This window comes from Toxoplasma gondii, chromosome VI (assembly GCF_000006565.2).
Source record: "Toxoplasma gondii ME49 chromosome VI, whole genome shotgun sequence".
NCBI classification, from domain to species: domain Eukaryota; phylum Apicomplexa; class Conoidasida; order Eucoccidiorida; family Sarcocystidae; genus Toxoplasma; species Toxoplasma gondii.
The window spans coordinates 222,065-236,570 of NC_031473.1; the positions used below are offsets into that span (position 1 = coordinate 222,065).

Here is a 14,506-nt window from a genome sequence, read left to right on the forward strand (position 1 = left end):
AATTTCCTCAGCTCCCTCTCTGCTTGTTTATCCGCTCTCCACTCTCGCTTCTTGCTGGTACTCGAATTTGAAGCTGGGCGAAACTTTGTCTTCCTCTTAGTGTCGTAATTGCTTTTTCTGGGACTGATGGGTCCAGTGGTGTATTTTGGAAGTTTACACATTTCCCCCAGACTTATGTTCTTCAGAAAAAGGAGGCACTCTAGAAGAAAGGCACGACTGAGGCTGTGCACGGTGTTACCATTCTAAAAGAAACACGAACGTGGGTGTCTGTTTGTAAGTGGCATTTTCGCTTTAAACCATCACATCCTTTTCTTAGGGTGCACTTGGACGTTAGGACCACCCTTTTCTGACGGAAAACACGCTAGACAAAACATAGCAGGTGACGAAGAGGGCTAAATGACGATGTTAGATCCGCCCGTCTTCAATTTTTCGTTTCTCCATTAAAAGAGAGAAGCAGACAAGTCTAATCGCAATTTTGTCTTGAGTATTGGAAACACGGATACTGGTTTCCCCGACCGAAGTTGACCGAGTTTCTTCTACTGTTAACGCAATCTCATTGGTCCTTCCTTTCCCTGACATGCTAAAGGAACTCCCTCGAATCAATTCAACAAGTCTGAAGAACAGGTGTAGATCTCGCGTTTTTATCCAGTCCTTGAGTGGCACTGCTGATGACGGATTCAAGAGTGCCCACTTGTGTCACATGTGTCCGTGAATCACGACATTTCTATGCAGACAAAAGGCTCAAGTTTCCTTCGTCTTCTTTTTCATCATGTGTCTCCCCTCTGGTTGGGTTCTTCTTTTCAAACCAGTACGTGGCTTTCGTTTTATTTTCGTCAGCAAGGTTTACGGGTACGCCTGCGAGCTCATCCACGTGCATTCTCTCTTCTTTCCCCTCTCTCCGTGTCAGCCGTTTACATGCATGCTTTCGCCTATAATCCACTTCAGAGAACCTTCTTTAGTACCAACAAGGCGTTTTCCATTTGCCCCTACTTTTCTGGAGCTCGGCTTTCTAGCAGAAGATGCCACAGCGGCGTGGTGTCTTGCTGCCAGTTCCTAGACCTTACTTTTTTGTCGCGTTCTTATGACAAAGTGCACTGGAAGCGTCTTCTGGAGTCTTTCCTTCGATTGGTGTACGGAACCGCTCGAAAGGCAAGTCGACTGTCACAAACGCCAGGGTGAAGTCTGTGGCAAGCGCCTTCTTTCTGTTCGGCGGAATCGTGCCTGGTCTCGAGAAAAATCGCATGTGCAGTGCCCATGCAGAGTCATCGCGTGTGTGAACACCGTCCGTGTCACTCAAGAGCCGCAAACCTTTCGAGTTTTCCCTTCTCCGGACAGGAAGACGGCGACCTTTGGTCCCGCATTTTTCTGAGGCTGTCCAACAGACTTAGAAATCGCTTTTTTCGCAGAAAAAAACAAACTTGAATCCAAACCAGCGCCTGCTCAAGTAGGTCTGAGCCAATGCTGCGTGCCGAGTAGACAGCTGAGTCTCGCGACAGCAACAGCGCCGATTTTATCTCTTTTTGTGGCCTTCTGCTCCAACTAACTCGGGATTTGTCAAGTTTCTTTGTCGTTCTCGACTGTTGTAGTCTATTTTTGCGACAGTGTCCGCAAACCAAGCCTCAAACAGCTCCTCCACGACTCGACACGAGTCGTTTCGGCGCGCCAGCTCAGGAATCCAACTCGGTCTCGATCCAGCAGTTCCGGCTTCGTTTTCTGTAGTTATCCTGTACAAACAAGAGCTGACGGTGTTGGACTTCCTTGTCCTGCGACACCAGCGCTACTCAACGTCGGTGAGGCTCTATGCGCAGTGTGTGAATTATCGTCCTCACTCGTGTTAAAACAACGCGAGACAACTCCTTTCTCACTTCTCAGATCTCTCGCAGCGCCATTGTTTCACCCGCGAGTTTCCATTGTGAGCAAACAGCGATTCTGCTGGCAAGCAAAACGCAACTTTATCCCCCCAGTCGCCCGTTCTACCGCTCCGAAGAATGGCCTTCTCTCCTCATTTTGTAACGTCACTGGAATTCTTCATCAAAATGACCTTCCGTTTCCACCAGCGAGCGACTCTCTTAGCCGTTTGACTGACTTCTGACGAGTTCCTAAGAACGATGTGTGGCACAACGGAGCTGGCAACGCCAGCAAAACTCTGACAAACCGTTTACGTTCCACAAACTTCGTCGTGGCTGCACGGCACATGGCCCCGAGTTGAGGAACGATCGTTTCTGTGTCTGTGCTCCCTCTTGTGGAGTCTCAGGGCTGCTGGGTCTCTCTGCTTCAGCAAAGGAACCCAGGGGACCTTCGAGCAGTTCCCATCTCAGTGTCTTTCTGTCTCTTTTTCATGGCGTTTTCGCCTTGTCAATGAAACTCAAAGAAAAGAAAGCACCTGCCTTCTTGTGCGTTGCTTCGTGGCGTCTGTCGGTCGAGAGACAACTCTCGAGCTCCACACCGTTACAGGAAACCTTTGAGTCAAACAACAAAGGTCGGTCTATAAATCTGAGATCTTGGCACCCTTCACAATCTATGTTCTTCGGTTTTTTTTTGTTGCCGAAGCAGTTTCCTCCCGCGTTACTCCCGCGTCTGGCCGAGCGAGCTTGCTACGAGTTCCGCCACGGCCCTGCCTGCCTTCCCCCTCTTTCCCCTTCGCTCCAAGTGGATTCTTCCCTCCGCCGTTCCTTCCTCGTCCTTGGTCTTGCCTCGTCCTTGGTCTTGCCTCGTCCCGCTCGACTTTCTCTCGTCTCACTTCTCTCACTTCTCCTTTCCTTCTTTAGCAAGCATGCCTTTGAGCTCTCTATGCTTCTTCGAGTCCTAGTAGGATCCCCCTTTCTGCTTTGAAATCGAGGAGCATGACAGCGTCAGCAGCGTCACCTCGCCTGCAGTCTTCTGTCTCCTCCGCGGAGACGCCCTGCGCCCCCAGCGAGTGCGCCTCTCCCGCGTTTTCTGTCTCCGCGCGTCATCGTTTCTTCGCCTTCGAAGATCTGCCAGCTGCGGTGACGATGTCTGTCAGTGAAGAGCCTCTCCCCTCTGCGTCTCAATGGCGGCGCCCCTGGCCGTCCTTTGCATCTGTTCCTGCCGCTTCTCCTTCCTGTCCTTCGTCGCCTTCTTCTCTCTTTCCTCCAGAGATCCTCTTGCCCTCAGCGCAACGAAGCGAGCAGATGGAGACGGCTCCTTGCGGAGAAGCCAGCGACGAGGACGGCGGGACACCGCGACCAGAGCAGCAGCTTGTTCTCGCTCTCCGACCTGAGGCAGAGGAATCCGCGCATGCACGCGACATCGCGAGAGCAGACGAAATCGAAAGTGGAAGTGCATGGGGCATCTACATGCTCGCGAGTCTCGCCCTAGCAGCTGCCGCGGCCGTAACGAGACAACTTGGAGGCGAGGCATCCCGAAAAAAATGTGGAGCAGCCAAGAGACAGCAGGTGAGATCTCAGTCGTCCTCGTCAAACTCCCTAGCTCGACACAATTGTGAATCAAGTGAAAGACGGTAGACCCGCATAAGAGGGTGCATTTATCTTTTATCTATCTATACGTATGTATACGTACATATATACACATATATACATATACATATATATATATATATATATAAATGGATGTGCACAGATATCTATACATATGCATACGTTTACAGGTATAGGAGAGGACAGCCATTTTAGAGGCAGAGATTGTGTGAGCTTAGGTTTCGTTGGTTCCGGTGTTCATATGATCTGGTGTTCGTATGAGGCCCTCTTGAAAGAAATACATGTTTTCTCAGATTTGTAGGCACATGCGCGTGTGCTGTGTCACCAATCTCTACGTCGAGCGATGGATGCTTCGTTGCACGTATGTCCTCAGTTGTCTTCTCTTTTTTAACGGTTCCTTTTTCTCATCTGAAAAAGGGGAATAAGTTCGTGAAACGGTCGCGAACGAAGTGAGGAAGGTTCTGGCTTTACAGTTTTTGCGCAGTTCTCCTTGTCTCGTGTTTTTCTCAGCTCTTCACCCTCTTGGGGCTTCCTCTCCCTTCGCTGCCGAGTCCATGTTCTTTCTCACCGCGTCAGTCGTCGTATCCGCGTTCTTCCTTCTCTGTCGCCACGTCGATTCTTCTGTCTCTTCCGTTGCCTTGGCCTCTCGCACGACATGAAGAGCAACACCCCACCCTACGAGCTGCCTCCCGCTTCTCCCTTTCCTCCTCTTCGTCTTGCTCTCCTCTTTCTTCCTCGTCTTCGTCTCCCTACGCCGGCCAGACAGTGTCGTCCTCCGCCTTGGAGCCAGGGACCTCAGTCGATGAAGGCTTCTCTCTCGACCCCCGTTCTCTCTCGTTTCTGCAGCCTCCCAACTCTCCTGTGGGTCGCCGCCCGGCTGTCGGCTCTGCGTCGCTCAGTCTGTGTTGCGAGAGCAGCGAGGCACCGCGCGCGTGCTGTGCCTGCTCGGCACAGTCTCCTCTCTTCGCGGGTCTGCACCCGCATTTGCCATTCGCTTCTCTGAAGGAGAAAGAGCGCTTCTTCGCGAAGCCTGGGGCTCGCGTCGCGCTGCTCTACGAGGGGTGGCTGATGAAGGAAAGCAAATGGCGACGCGTGTGGAGACCGCGATATCTGATGTTGTTTGCCGTTTTCAGAGGTCCTTGCGAGGCGCTGCAGCGAGCAGAAGGCCGGGCAAGAAAGCGACGTCTTTCGGATTCAAAGGCAGAATCAGACTCTCCTTCTCATTTCAACAACTCGTGGTGTCTTTCGCACCGGGCCGCTGCGCCGGAGTCTGGCCAACTCGAGCCTGTCTTCTCCGAAAGTCTCTCTGCGCCCCATTCTTCCTCCGTGTCTCGTTCGCTTCAAAAGAACGAGGGTCGAAGAGAGGAAGAAGTCGTCGACGTTGGAGAGCCTCGAATGACCTCCCCGGAGGCGGGAAGACAGAAGTCTGCCCCGACGCCAGGCGCGCGCCTTCAGGGCCTTCTGTCTCCGTTGTTCTCGAGAGCGAACAGCGCTCAAGTCGAGACCCGAGGCCAGGAGCCGACTGGAGTTCAGAGGCTTGTTGCTTCGCTCTTTGGAAATAGTGGAGAAGAGGGAACGTCTTTATGGAAGAAATGGAGAGAGAGCAGACGTATCTCAGCCCAGGAGAGAGGCACGATAGGACCAAGAGACTCGCGCAAGAAAGAAACACAGAAGGAGACTGGTCGCCTCTGCAAGGCCTGCGCTCGTTGCCAGCTGTTTCTCGCTGCGTATGAAGTCAATCCGAGATGTGGGAAGAATAGAGCAAGTGGAACAAGTGAAGCTGCTGCTGGCTCGGCTCCGTCCTCTTCATCAAGTCTCTCGAGGTGTCCAGACACTCACGGAGCTGAATCCGAGGCGAACGCGGGACCATCGGGCGATGAAGAAAAAGAGGCTCTCGTCGACCTGCTCGGCCCCAGAGGCCCGCCGCCCACGGAGATCATCCCCCTCAACTTGGAAACGGTACGGAAAAACCAAAGAGAAAATTCCAAAGCGCATATTTATATGTATATGTATACATTTATATATATGTATATATATGTATATGTATATAGATATATATATGGATATATATATATATATATATATGTTTGTGTGTGTACACATGCAAGTGTACGTCTGTGTGCGATTTTATAGACAGGTGGAGAGGAGTGCAGCTAGGTAGAGAGACTGAAATGTCGACAGAGAGAGAGGGAGGGAGAGAAACGGGGAGGGGAGGATGGCTCACTGCTTTTTGTACGAGGAGGGGGATTTCGTCACAGGACTAAGAGCACGTCGCTCCACAATTTTTTCTCTTTCGATGAGCAGCGCGTCGTCGCTCCGACAGAAGCAGAAGCGAAATCTGTGTCTGGAGCGTTTCCTCTCTTTGGAAAGTACACGACTGTTTGACAGCCGTGCAAGAAAGTAGGCAATCTGTGTCCTTCGGATCCACTGCCTGTCTCATTCCTAAAAACATTCAAGAGGGTCTTTCTGTATTTCTCTCTTTGCTTCTGCTCCAGCCTGTCCAGATTGTTCCTGCTGTGTTGCGGCGGTCGCGCATCCACGCTCCGCGTCGGCCTTCAGGGCGAGACAGCTCTGCTTCTCTTTCGTCTCCGTCTCCTTTTTCTTCTGCTGCTTTGCCGTCTCCCTGGGCGACAGTCTCTTCTCGCTTGCGGCGGAGCCGAAGTGAAAAGCGAGAAGTCGGACAGGAGGCTGTTCTCAACGACAGAATGGGGGGGGATTTATGTCCGGAAAAATCTCCATGGTTTTTCCATACACTTGAAGAAGAAGACGACGCAAAGTGGGAGTGCCTCGAAGAGACAGACAGAGGCGACGGCCAGGTGGATCGCGTCGCATGCGAAACTCTTGTGAGTTTGGGAGAAGTGTCACGATGTTGGCGCATCTTTGAGAGTTTTCTCTTTTCTCGTATCCTTTTTGCTCTCCTTTGATTCACAATGCGATTCGGTTCCATTTCTCTTTCTCAGCGTCTGTCTGGTCACTCTTCGTTTCCTTGCTCTCCGCCCGGCTCGCTGTCGTCTCCTCATTCCCTGCTGCTTGTCTCTCATCTCTCTCTCACTTGTTCCGACGCCCCCCCCCCCTCCTCATAGTCGCTTGTAACTTCCACTCACCTTCACTTTCAACGCTTCTTCTCCTCTCTCAGGTGTTTTTCCTTGTATGCCCTTCCCTAGTCTCTTTCGAGTTCCTTTTGCCTTCGTTTTCTACACTTCTTGCTCTCTCATCTATCGTCCCTCGTCTCGCTTGCGGTTCTACGTTCTTCCTTCTCTCTGCAGCTGCTCCGCGGCGTGGGGACCGATCGTCTCCTCCGGTTAGCGCCTTGTTCTCTGCTCGCGAAGGCAGGCCACCAGTCTCTTCCCTCTTCTCTCCGGATCCGCTCTCTCTCTCCTTCTTCTCGTTCCTCGTCTCCGCGTCGCCAACTGCAGGCGACAGCTGTCGGGCTTCCTCTCCAAGCCGCGCAGCTGCCCCAGGATCCCCGCTCTCAGTCTAACAGCAGCGACACAACCGCGCCGCCGTCTCGTTTCTCGTCGTATCCTTCTTCTTTCTCTTCTTCTGCTTCCTCTGCGTCGTGTCGGTCTCCTTCTTTCGTCTGCTCTTCTCTCCAGATGGGGAACATCTCCTCCGTCTCCTCTTCCTCTCACTCCTCGCCACGCCTTCTGCAGACAAGCGAGGCTCCGGAGAGCCTGAGAAGAGCCCCGCCGGCCTCCACCCCAAGAACCTCTTCTTCTCTCTCTTTTTCTCCCTTTGACGATAGCGAAGGATGCAGTGTCTCTGCAGCTCGGCGTAAAGAGGGACACCAGAGTAGATGTGGGGATATGCCTGCGGAAGGGAGACATTCGCTCCTGTCTTCTCTCCGAGGCCCGTGGAACTCGACGGAGACAGGGGTCGCAACGGGGAGACAGAGCGCCGCTCACGAACGCGGAGGAGAACGAATCGAGGAGGAAGGCGACAGAAGAGAGACTCTTGGAAAAGAAAGAGAGACACGTAATAGGAGAGAACCAGGTGGAGAGGAGAGTGGAGAAGAGGAGGTAGTGACATGTTTGCTTCAACTACAGAGTTTGTGGCCAGGAGACAGACCGCCAGAGGTGAAGGCGGAAAAGAGAGAAGTGGAAGAAAAAGGAGAACGGCCGACTGGGGAGTGTCGAAGTGTCGCTTTCTCACAAGACGAGAACATGCGTTTTCGTTTTCAAGATGTCTTTGACAATAAAAAAAGTGACTCTCCGGAGGACGCCCACGAAGGCTGTTCCAGCAGCTGCTGCGAGGAGGCCGGCAGCCGCGAGCTTCGCATGTGGGCTGAAGCGATCAATCTTTTCCTTTATCCTCCGTGTCGTTCTTCTTCATGTCATCTGTCTTCTTGTTCTCTCTGTTCTTCTCTCTACCTCCCTCACCAAGAGGAGCAGACGCTCCTGTCCTCTCTGCAGAGCCAGGTCTCTTCTGGGGTCTGGTCAAGGCGCTCGCGGGTGCCTCTCGGTCTCTTCAAAACGCAAAAATGTCTCCTTCCATTCCTCACCCCACACCCTCGCCCCGATGCATTCCTCCCCTCCTCGAGCCCCCTCCAACTTTTTCTCTCGCCGTGTCGATTCGCCGCTCTCTCGTCTGCCTCTGCTAGCGAGATGTCTCCGCGCCATGTCTCCGCAGGTGTCGGCAAAGAGGCCTTCTCGGATGCACGTACAGCTAGTCGGTGCTGCTCCTTCGTGGAGTGCTGCGGCCGTCGGGGGATTGCATGCTGCTGTGCGAAAAGAGAAAAAAACAGTCAGGAGCGAGTGGAAAGTCGCCTCGCAGAAACGAGAAGTTCGACCCGAAATCCAGAGGGCAGCCAAGACCTGTTTAGTCCAAGAGCCGCCTCTGCTTGGGACGGGGAGATCGACTGTCTCCAGCCCATGCACTGCGGAAGGAGACACTGTGGGGCGGAGCAGGGCCTCGTGGGAGGGAGCGACAGAAAGGCTGGTAGAGAGACAGGGAGACGGTTCTTCACGGAGGAAAGTGAACAAACGAAGGAAGGAACAATGAATGTTGACAGAGTTCGCTGGACAGAGACCACGGAAGGAGAGAGAAGCGAGAAAAGAGTCCGACGATCCTTTCAGCAGCACTCGTCGGTTGCTCTTCTCTCCGAGGCTGGAAGGCCCTTACCACTGGTATGGCTAGTGTTTCTCCCATCTGTATGTATCTGTATCAATATGTATGTGTATCCACGGCTATTTATGTGCCGATCTGCCTACATCAACCTATGTGTATCTCTTTACGTTCTGTTCTAACTTCCTGCCCCCATCTAACACAGTCGTTTTTCACTCCATCGTTTCTCCGTCTTTCCAACTTTGTCCGTGATGCTCCTTCTCGCAGGTTGTTTCACGTCTTTTTCCTGCAAGATCTGCTCTGTCGATATGTGTTTTGTGTCCTGAACTTCTTCCCTCCTCGCTCTGTGTGTCCTGCGTCCGCATACGTCGATTTCCAGTCGTCCATTTTCGTCTCTCTTCGTTCTCGCCTGTCCTCGCCCCTGTCTCTCTCAGGTAAACCGGTGGCTGCAAGTTGTGGGGCGCGAGAAACACGGTCTGCTTCCTGTTGTCTATGGCCGAAGTGACTGGCAGAGCCTACCGCACCAGTCCTCTTCCTCAGTTGAGTCTTCCTCGTGCTCTCCACTCGTCGCGCCTCCCCCACTACCCTCGTGGCAGAATCAAGAGATCCTTCTTCTCTCTCTCCTCCAAGCAGAGAGAAGTCGCGGGAACCAGCCGCCTCCTTCGTCTGTTTCCTCTTCCTTCCCTGGGCTCGACAGAAGGCAGCCTGAACTTGGCTTGTCAGGGGACAGCGCGTTCTTGCCTGTTACGTCAAATCGGCATCTGTTGCGTTGTGGTCGTGCATGCAGACCAAGCACGAAAGAGCAAGGGAGAGGAGACGATGGGAGACACGAAATGACAGATGACAACTGGGTTAAATGGTGGTGCGATCGAATCGGATTCGATGACCTGCGTCTCCGACTCTTCACTTACGCGGTCGCCAACAAAGGGTCTGTATAAACACACTTGTACGACAGACACGGGGACCGGATACAAAGACACCCAACTTGTTCATTCGTGTTTGTACAGGGATGTATCGAGGGCGTGTATACATGCATATGCAGGTGGAGATACGTGAATATTCCGAGGGGGTATCCTACTCATGTAGGTGCTTCGAAGGAAGCATCGATTGTCACGCTATGAGGATTTAGGTCAGGGCATGCCTAAATCCATTTTGTCGTTTACGCATTTAAACATGTCTATAGCAATTCCATTACGGAAATCCAGGTGATATTACATTATCAGGGATGAAGAGATATTCGTATATATATATATATAGATATAGATATAGATATATAGATATGCATACGGGATGGTGATGGCACATAACGGCTAAGGTAGCAGGTGCAGAGACATTGTGAGGTATCTCTTTGGGTATGGTGTAACAGGTACAGAGACGCCTTCTTTTGATTTGTCGGAATTTTCCGATAGCGCGGTGCTCTGTTTAGGGAACCATCAGATGCAACGTTTCAGACTCTACGGAAAAACGCGAATTTGCGAAGGGTACGCATTCCACTGCATCGCCAGAAACAAAGCAATGAGGGAGGAAACACGAACGAAAAGAAAACCGAGCAACGAGAGATTAGAAACAGGCGAGTGCTTTCATCTGCGTGTTTTGATACCTACCACGGGAATTGGAAAAGGAGATTTGAGGTGACAACGGACGTGAGACAAAGAAGAAGCAGAAGGGGAGAGGAAAGAAAAAAGAAGAAACTACTGCGACGGAGACACTGGAGACGATAACACGAGACGAAAAGAAGGAATAGAAAGGATGCAGAAAGGTCGGAAACTTCAAGGTCATCCGGCTTGTGTCTCTTCGTGGTCCTTTTCACATGTCACAGGGACGCGAAAGAAAAAAAGGAATTCCAGTTCCATTGCTGCTTTCTAAAAGTGTTTCTGTCAGTTTTTTTCTGATAAACAAAAGGTCTTGCTTTTCAGTGTGTATCGTTTATCCGCGACACCACCTCTTCCCTTTTCATATTTTTTCTTCTCTCCGGCGATCGTGTCCGTGCGTTCACTGGCAAAATGGGGAAGACCAGTAGATATTGCCCGGCATCCCGGGGTTGTTGGCAATGCCTTACTCAACGCCGACATAATTCATTTCGTGTTTTCTTCTGAAGTCGAGTAGAACGGACTCAAGTAACCGACAGTGTTGCATAGAGCTCTCCGGCTCTCCTCCTGTTCGACTGCCTTAGCTGTCGTAGAGAAGGACGCAGAAAAGATGGAAGAGAAACAAAAGAAACAAGCAGAAGCTGGCGGATAGGGCTTTCACGTGTCGGGGGCCTGGTGTTAGCTGTCCCACTCTGAGAATGAAATCGAACCATACTCAAAACGCCCGTGGCGACTTCCGCAAGAATCGGATTTTGTTACGTGTTTTCTTTGTCAACCACCACAGTGCTTTGCAACCGAACCGTCGTTCCTTCGAGCTTTTGACTGTTAACACGAACAGAGGAAACTCCTCCCTCTTTCCACGTCGAGGTGTATATTTACAGGCGACACAACACGGCTGCATGCGCGTCTCTCTCCAGGAGCGCTGCAAGTGACTGTATGTCATAGTCTACAAATCTGCTATCCATTTAAAAATATCTATCTATATATATGTGCTTCTTCTATCTCCAAGGGTTCATCCGCAACATCACAGTGTCTAGCCATCGAAAGGATCGACTCAACAGCAGAGATTTCAGACGCTACAAAGGCTTTCCTCAAGGACATCCACGAGCGAAGCTATCGAGACCTGCGAAGGGAGGAAGATTAACAAGGTAATTTTAGGGGGGAAAAAGTAACTTACGATGTTTCTGCGTTGTGGTCGAAGTCACTAGCGGATGTCGTTCTCCACTTGCATGCGCAAGTGTATCACAAGTCGACAAGGGATAATAGGAAAAGACGTCGAGGGGTCGCAGGCGAGCTTTCCGCACGACCGCAGCATGTTCGTTCATGCGTAACTAGTGATGTGAGCCGCGGCGGACCCTAGATGTAAAAAACGTGGTAGTAGCCATACGAAACTCAAATAGAGTGTGTTTTGCGAAACGGCGAAACTTGTTCTAGTGCTGTACGGAAAAGCAACATCCGAGTTCATCATATGCTCTAATGGTACAGACAGTGAAACAGCCGTTGCGGGAGACAGCCCTGCGCGTGTGGTCGAGTGCTTGTAGCGAAGGCACGGCATTACACGAGAATAGCGGAAGTGAAACGTACAGGAATCTCTTCTGTAAATGAACCAAGCGAAAGGAAAGCCGTGTCATGCCGGGACGCTTCTTGGAAAACGGTGTAGCTGCCGACATGATTCGACGGGGCGTATTGTACGGGGTCGGGTAGCCAAAAAAGCGGAGATATATGCCCGGCAAAAAAATGATGGAATTGGTTTGTAGCAGAGGACGGAAAGTTACTGAAGCCGTACGGAAACCAATCCTCATCATAGGGGCGTACCATGATGTGGCGGCTAGCCACCCATCGCTGCACTTACATTTGCATACCCACACGCGAATAAACACGGAATAAATCCTGATTCGTAAAGCAGCCCACATGGATAAGCAGGCATGTTTACTGGAGGTAAATGACAGGTTTAGGCGAACTGCAACACAGAAGCAATGACACCAGCAACAACACCCGCAGCCAGGAAGGGGCGGACAGCCGAGGAAGCGATGTGGAAGGTAACCTGGCACGCATTTGGGTTTTCGGTTCTTTCAGCTGTTGATGGGTCCACCGCTTTGCAATAGACATGAAGGTCTTGCTGTTCACTGGGCAAGGTGGGAACTGTGAACTTGTACTCCTTCTCCTTCTCAGAATCTGATCCGTTGGACCCCCGTTGCGTCTCGGACACCTGGTCATCAGCAGCGGCCGTGACTTCTGTGAGTGACGCGCTGGGAAGGAAATCGTGAATGGTGACAGGATTGGATCCCTTATACATCTTCGGATTCTTGGAGTCGAGCGCTGGGTCCAGGTATTTGAGGGTTTTATCGCACTTGAAGGTGACAGACTGGCCCGCCTCGGCAATGTCGAAGCTGAGGGGTGTGGTCAAGCAAACGTTCTTCGCGACTTCGGCTTCTTTCTCAATAACCCGGGAGGACCTTCCATCGTTGCCGCGCAAGGCGGAGGCCTGCTGGGCAGAGATGGCGAGAGCGCCGAGGGTCAGAAGGGAGAACTTCATTTTGAAGCTAGGCTGCGGGAACCAGAACCACACACAAAACGGGACGGACGACGGTGGACGGCACTGCCTGAGGATATCAAAACGAGGAGCCACTGTAGAAGGCTAATGGGAGAGACCCAGATTCGTCCAAGACGATTATACTCAGGAATTCGGAATGCCAAGAGGCAGAGGTGTCTCTACTCTTTCTAGCCTTTCTCATGGTGTACCCATTTCCTTTCTCATGGTGTACCCATGCGCCAGAAAAGCGCCGGTTAACGGGGGGACTATACGGGCCCGTCTCAAAGGAGGGGGGAAGAAAGAGATGCTGTATACGACGTGACAAGTGGAAGCCGAGAGTCAGAGAAAGCATAGAAGCCTTTTTTGCGTTGAAAGCAAGTAAAAACTCGTCATAGCTGCTTCCTCGACAAAACTGAGATGCAAACTTTGCCGGGGCGAGAAAGCAGCAGGGACTTGCGTCCGGGTCCCCGCCCCCCAAGGAAATTCAGGACCGGTGTCTCTCCCGGAACTTACAAGCTGAAGGAGAAAGCGAGAGCTCCACAGAAGTCCGTGGAAGTGAACGAAAAGAGCTGCCGGCCTGAAAATTGAAGGTGTTTTAGAAGAAAGGGAGCGACGGAGATTACCGGGCGGACGAGGATGGCCGGAAATTCCGGCGCCATCCTGTCCCAACGTCGCGGGAAGCAAGAAAGCTAGCTGGGCTAGAGACGCGAAACTAGCTAAGGAGCAAGTCGTGTGCACTGGCTGGTCAGGTGAAACCGCATCTTTCCCTGTCTCACTAAATCAGCATATTTCCCTCTGCGTGTGGGTGTTTCCAGAGAAAATACGGAAGAAAGAGTTGAGTAGATTAGGCGAGAGGCAAAACTCCAGGCGACAACTGGAGCAAACGGTGATGCGATCAGATCGGATTTGACGATATGCCTTCAACTCTTCACTGTATATGCAGTTCTTGCCAATAAAGAAAGGCACATTGCGAAAGACGATCTTCAGAGAAAGAAAATGACCGCAAGAAGAACGGAGAAGAGCACACATCGAGGTGTGTATATGCGTGGGGCACCTCTGTTCGTAGAGATGTGCGCATTTTTGTAGTGATTGTCTAGACATAGTTGCCTACAAACATGTATCGATTATCAGCCTATGAGAATAATGTACGAAATGCAACTCAATCCGCATGTTCGTGTATGCTTACTTACGTATGCGCAGATAGAGACCCCAGAATTCCGTTTTGCCGAGTTTCTCGGTAGCACGGTGCCCTGTCCAGCGAACGATTAAACGATTCCTTTCTCCCTCTTGGGGAGAAACAGGAATTCGCGATGGCACACATTTCACCCATTTGCATGGCTGGAGGCAAAGACGAAAGAAACGGGGACGACAGAGAAGAGCGGGTGACAGGAATGTGAGCAGATGAAAAGCTGATGAGTTGCGTATTCCGTGTCATTGGATACCGTATAACGGTGTACAACAGTTAGGAAGATGCACAGGCCAGAGGAAAAGGCACCAGAAAAAACGGTAAGAAGACAAGGAGAGAGAGAAAGCCAGTATGACGGGGAGAATGAAGACGAGAACACACGACGACGACGAGAAAAAGGAAGGACCAGAAGCGTCGAAAATACTGACGTCTGGCTTCTTCTGTCTCCCCTCTCTTCTTTTGTATGTCATAGAGGGTAAACTGGGAAAGGAAGAATTACATTCCTTCGCGGCTCTACTAGATTGTCTCTGTAAACAAGATCGTGTTCCTCAGTGTGCGTCGACTCTAAGAGACTCTACCCCTTCCATTTCAATTCTTTTCTCCTCTCCGGCGATCGTGCCCGTGCGTCCACTAGCAAATGCGGGAGGCCAGTGGTTATCGCCAGGCACCCCGGCGT

The 14,506-nt window shown here is 51.5% G+C and overlaps 2 protein-coding genes across 2 annotated transcripts; one reads left to right on the forward strand and one right to left on the reverse strand.

Annotated features, from left to right (window-relative positions):
- Positions 1-1,447: 1,447 nt before the first annotated feature.
- On the forward strand, positions 1,448-10,916 carry TGME49_238420 (hypothetical protein). The gene is made up of 5 exons (XM_018780528.1): positions 1,448-3,416; positions 3,969-5,417; positions 5,954-6,301; positions 6,725-8,584; positions 8,957-10,916. Exons 1-5 carry the CDS (start codon positions 2,844-2,846, stop codon positions 9,458-9,460), a joined length of 4,734 nt encoding a protein of 1,577 aa, XP_018637689.1. The 5' UTR covers positions 1,448-2,843; the 3' UTR covers positions 9,461-10,916.
- A 156-nt stretch (positions 10,917-11,072) lies between these two features.
- SRS22A (SAG-related sequence SRS22A) lies at positions 11,073-13,236 on the reverse strand. Its single transcript, XM_002366485.2, has 2 exons — positions 13,158-13,236; positions 11,073-12,659 (listed from the first exon to the last, which is right to left on the reverse strand). Exon 2 carries the CDS (start codon positions 12,645-12,647, stop codon positions 12,063-12,065), a length of 585 nt encoding a protein of 194 aa, XP_002366526.1. The 5' UTR covers positions 12,648-12,659; positions 13,158-13,236; the 3' UTR covers positions 11,073-12,062.
- Positions 13,237-14,506: the final 1,270 nt, after the last annotated feature.

Coding starts and splice junctions, on each gene's coding strand:
- TGME49_238420 (XM_018780528.1), top strand. CDS start 2,844: ATGACAGCGTCAGCAGCGTCACCTCGCCTGCAGTCTTCTGTCTCCTCC. Junction 3,417..3,968: donor GAGCAGCCAAGAGACAGCAG/GTGAGATCTCAG, acceptor TGTTTTTCTCAG/CTCTTCACCCTCTTGGGGCT. Junction 6,302..6,724: donor GCGTCGCATGCGAAACTCTT/GTGAGTTTGGGA, acceptor TTCTCTCTGCAG/CTGCTCCGCGGCGTGGGGAC.
- SRS22A (XM_002366485.2), bottom strand. CDS start 12,647: ATGAAGTTCTCCCTTCTGACCCTCGGCGCTCTCGCCATCTCTGCCCAG.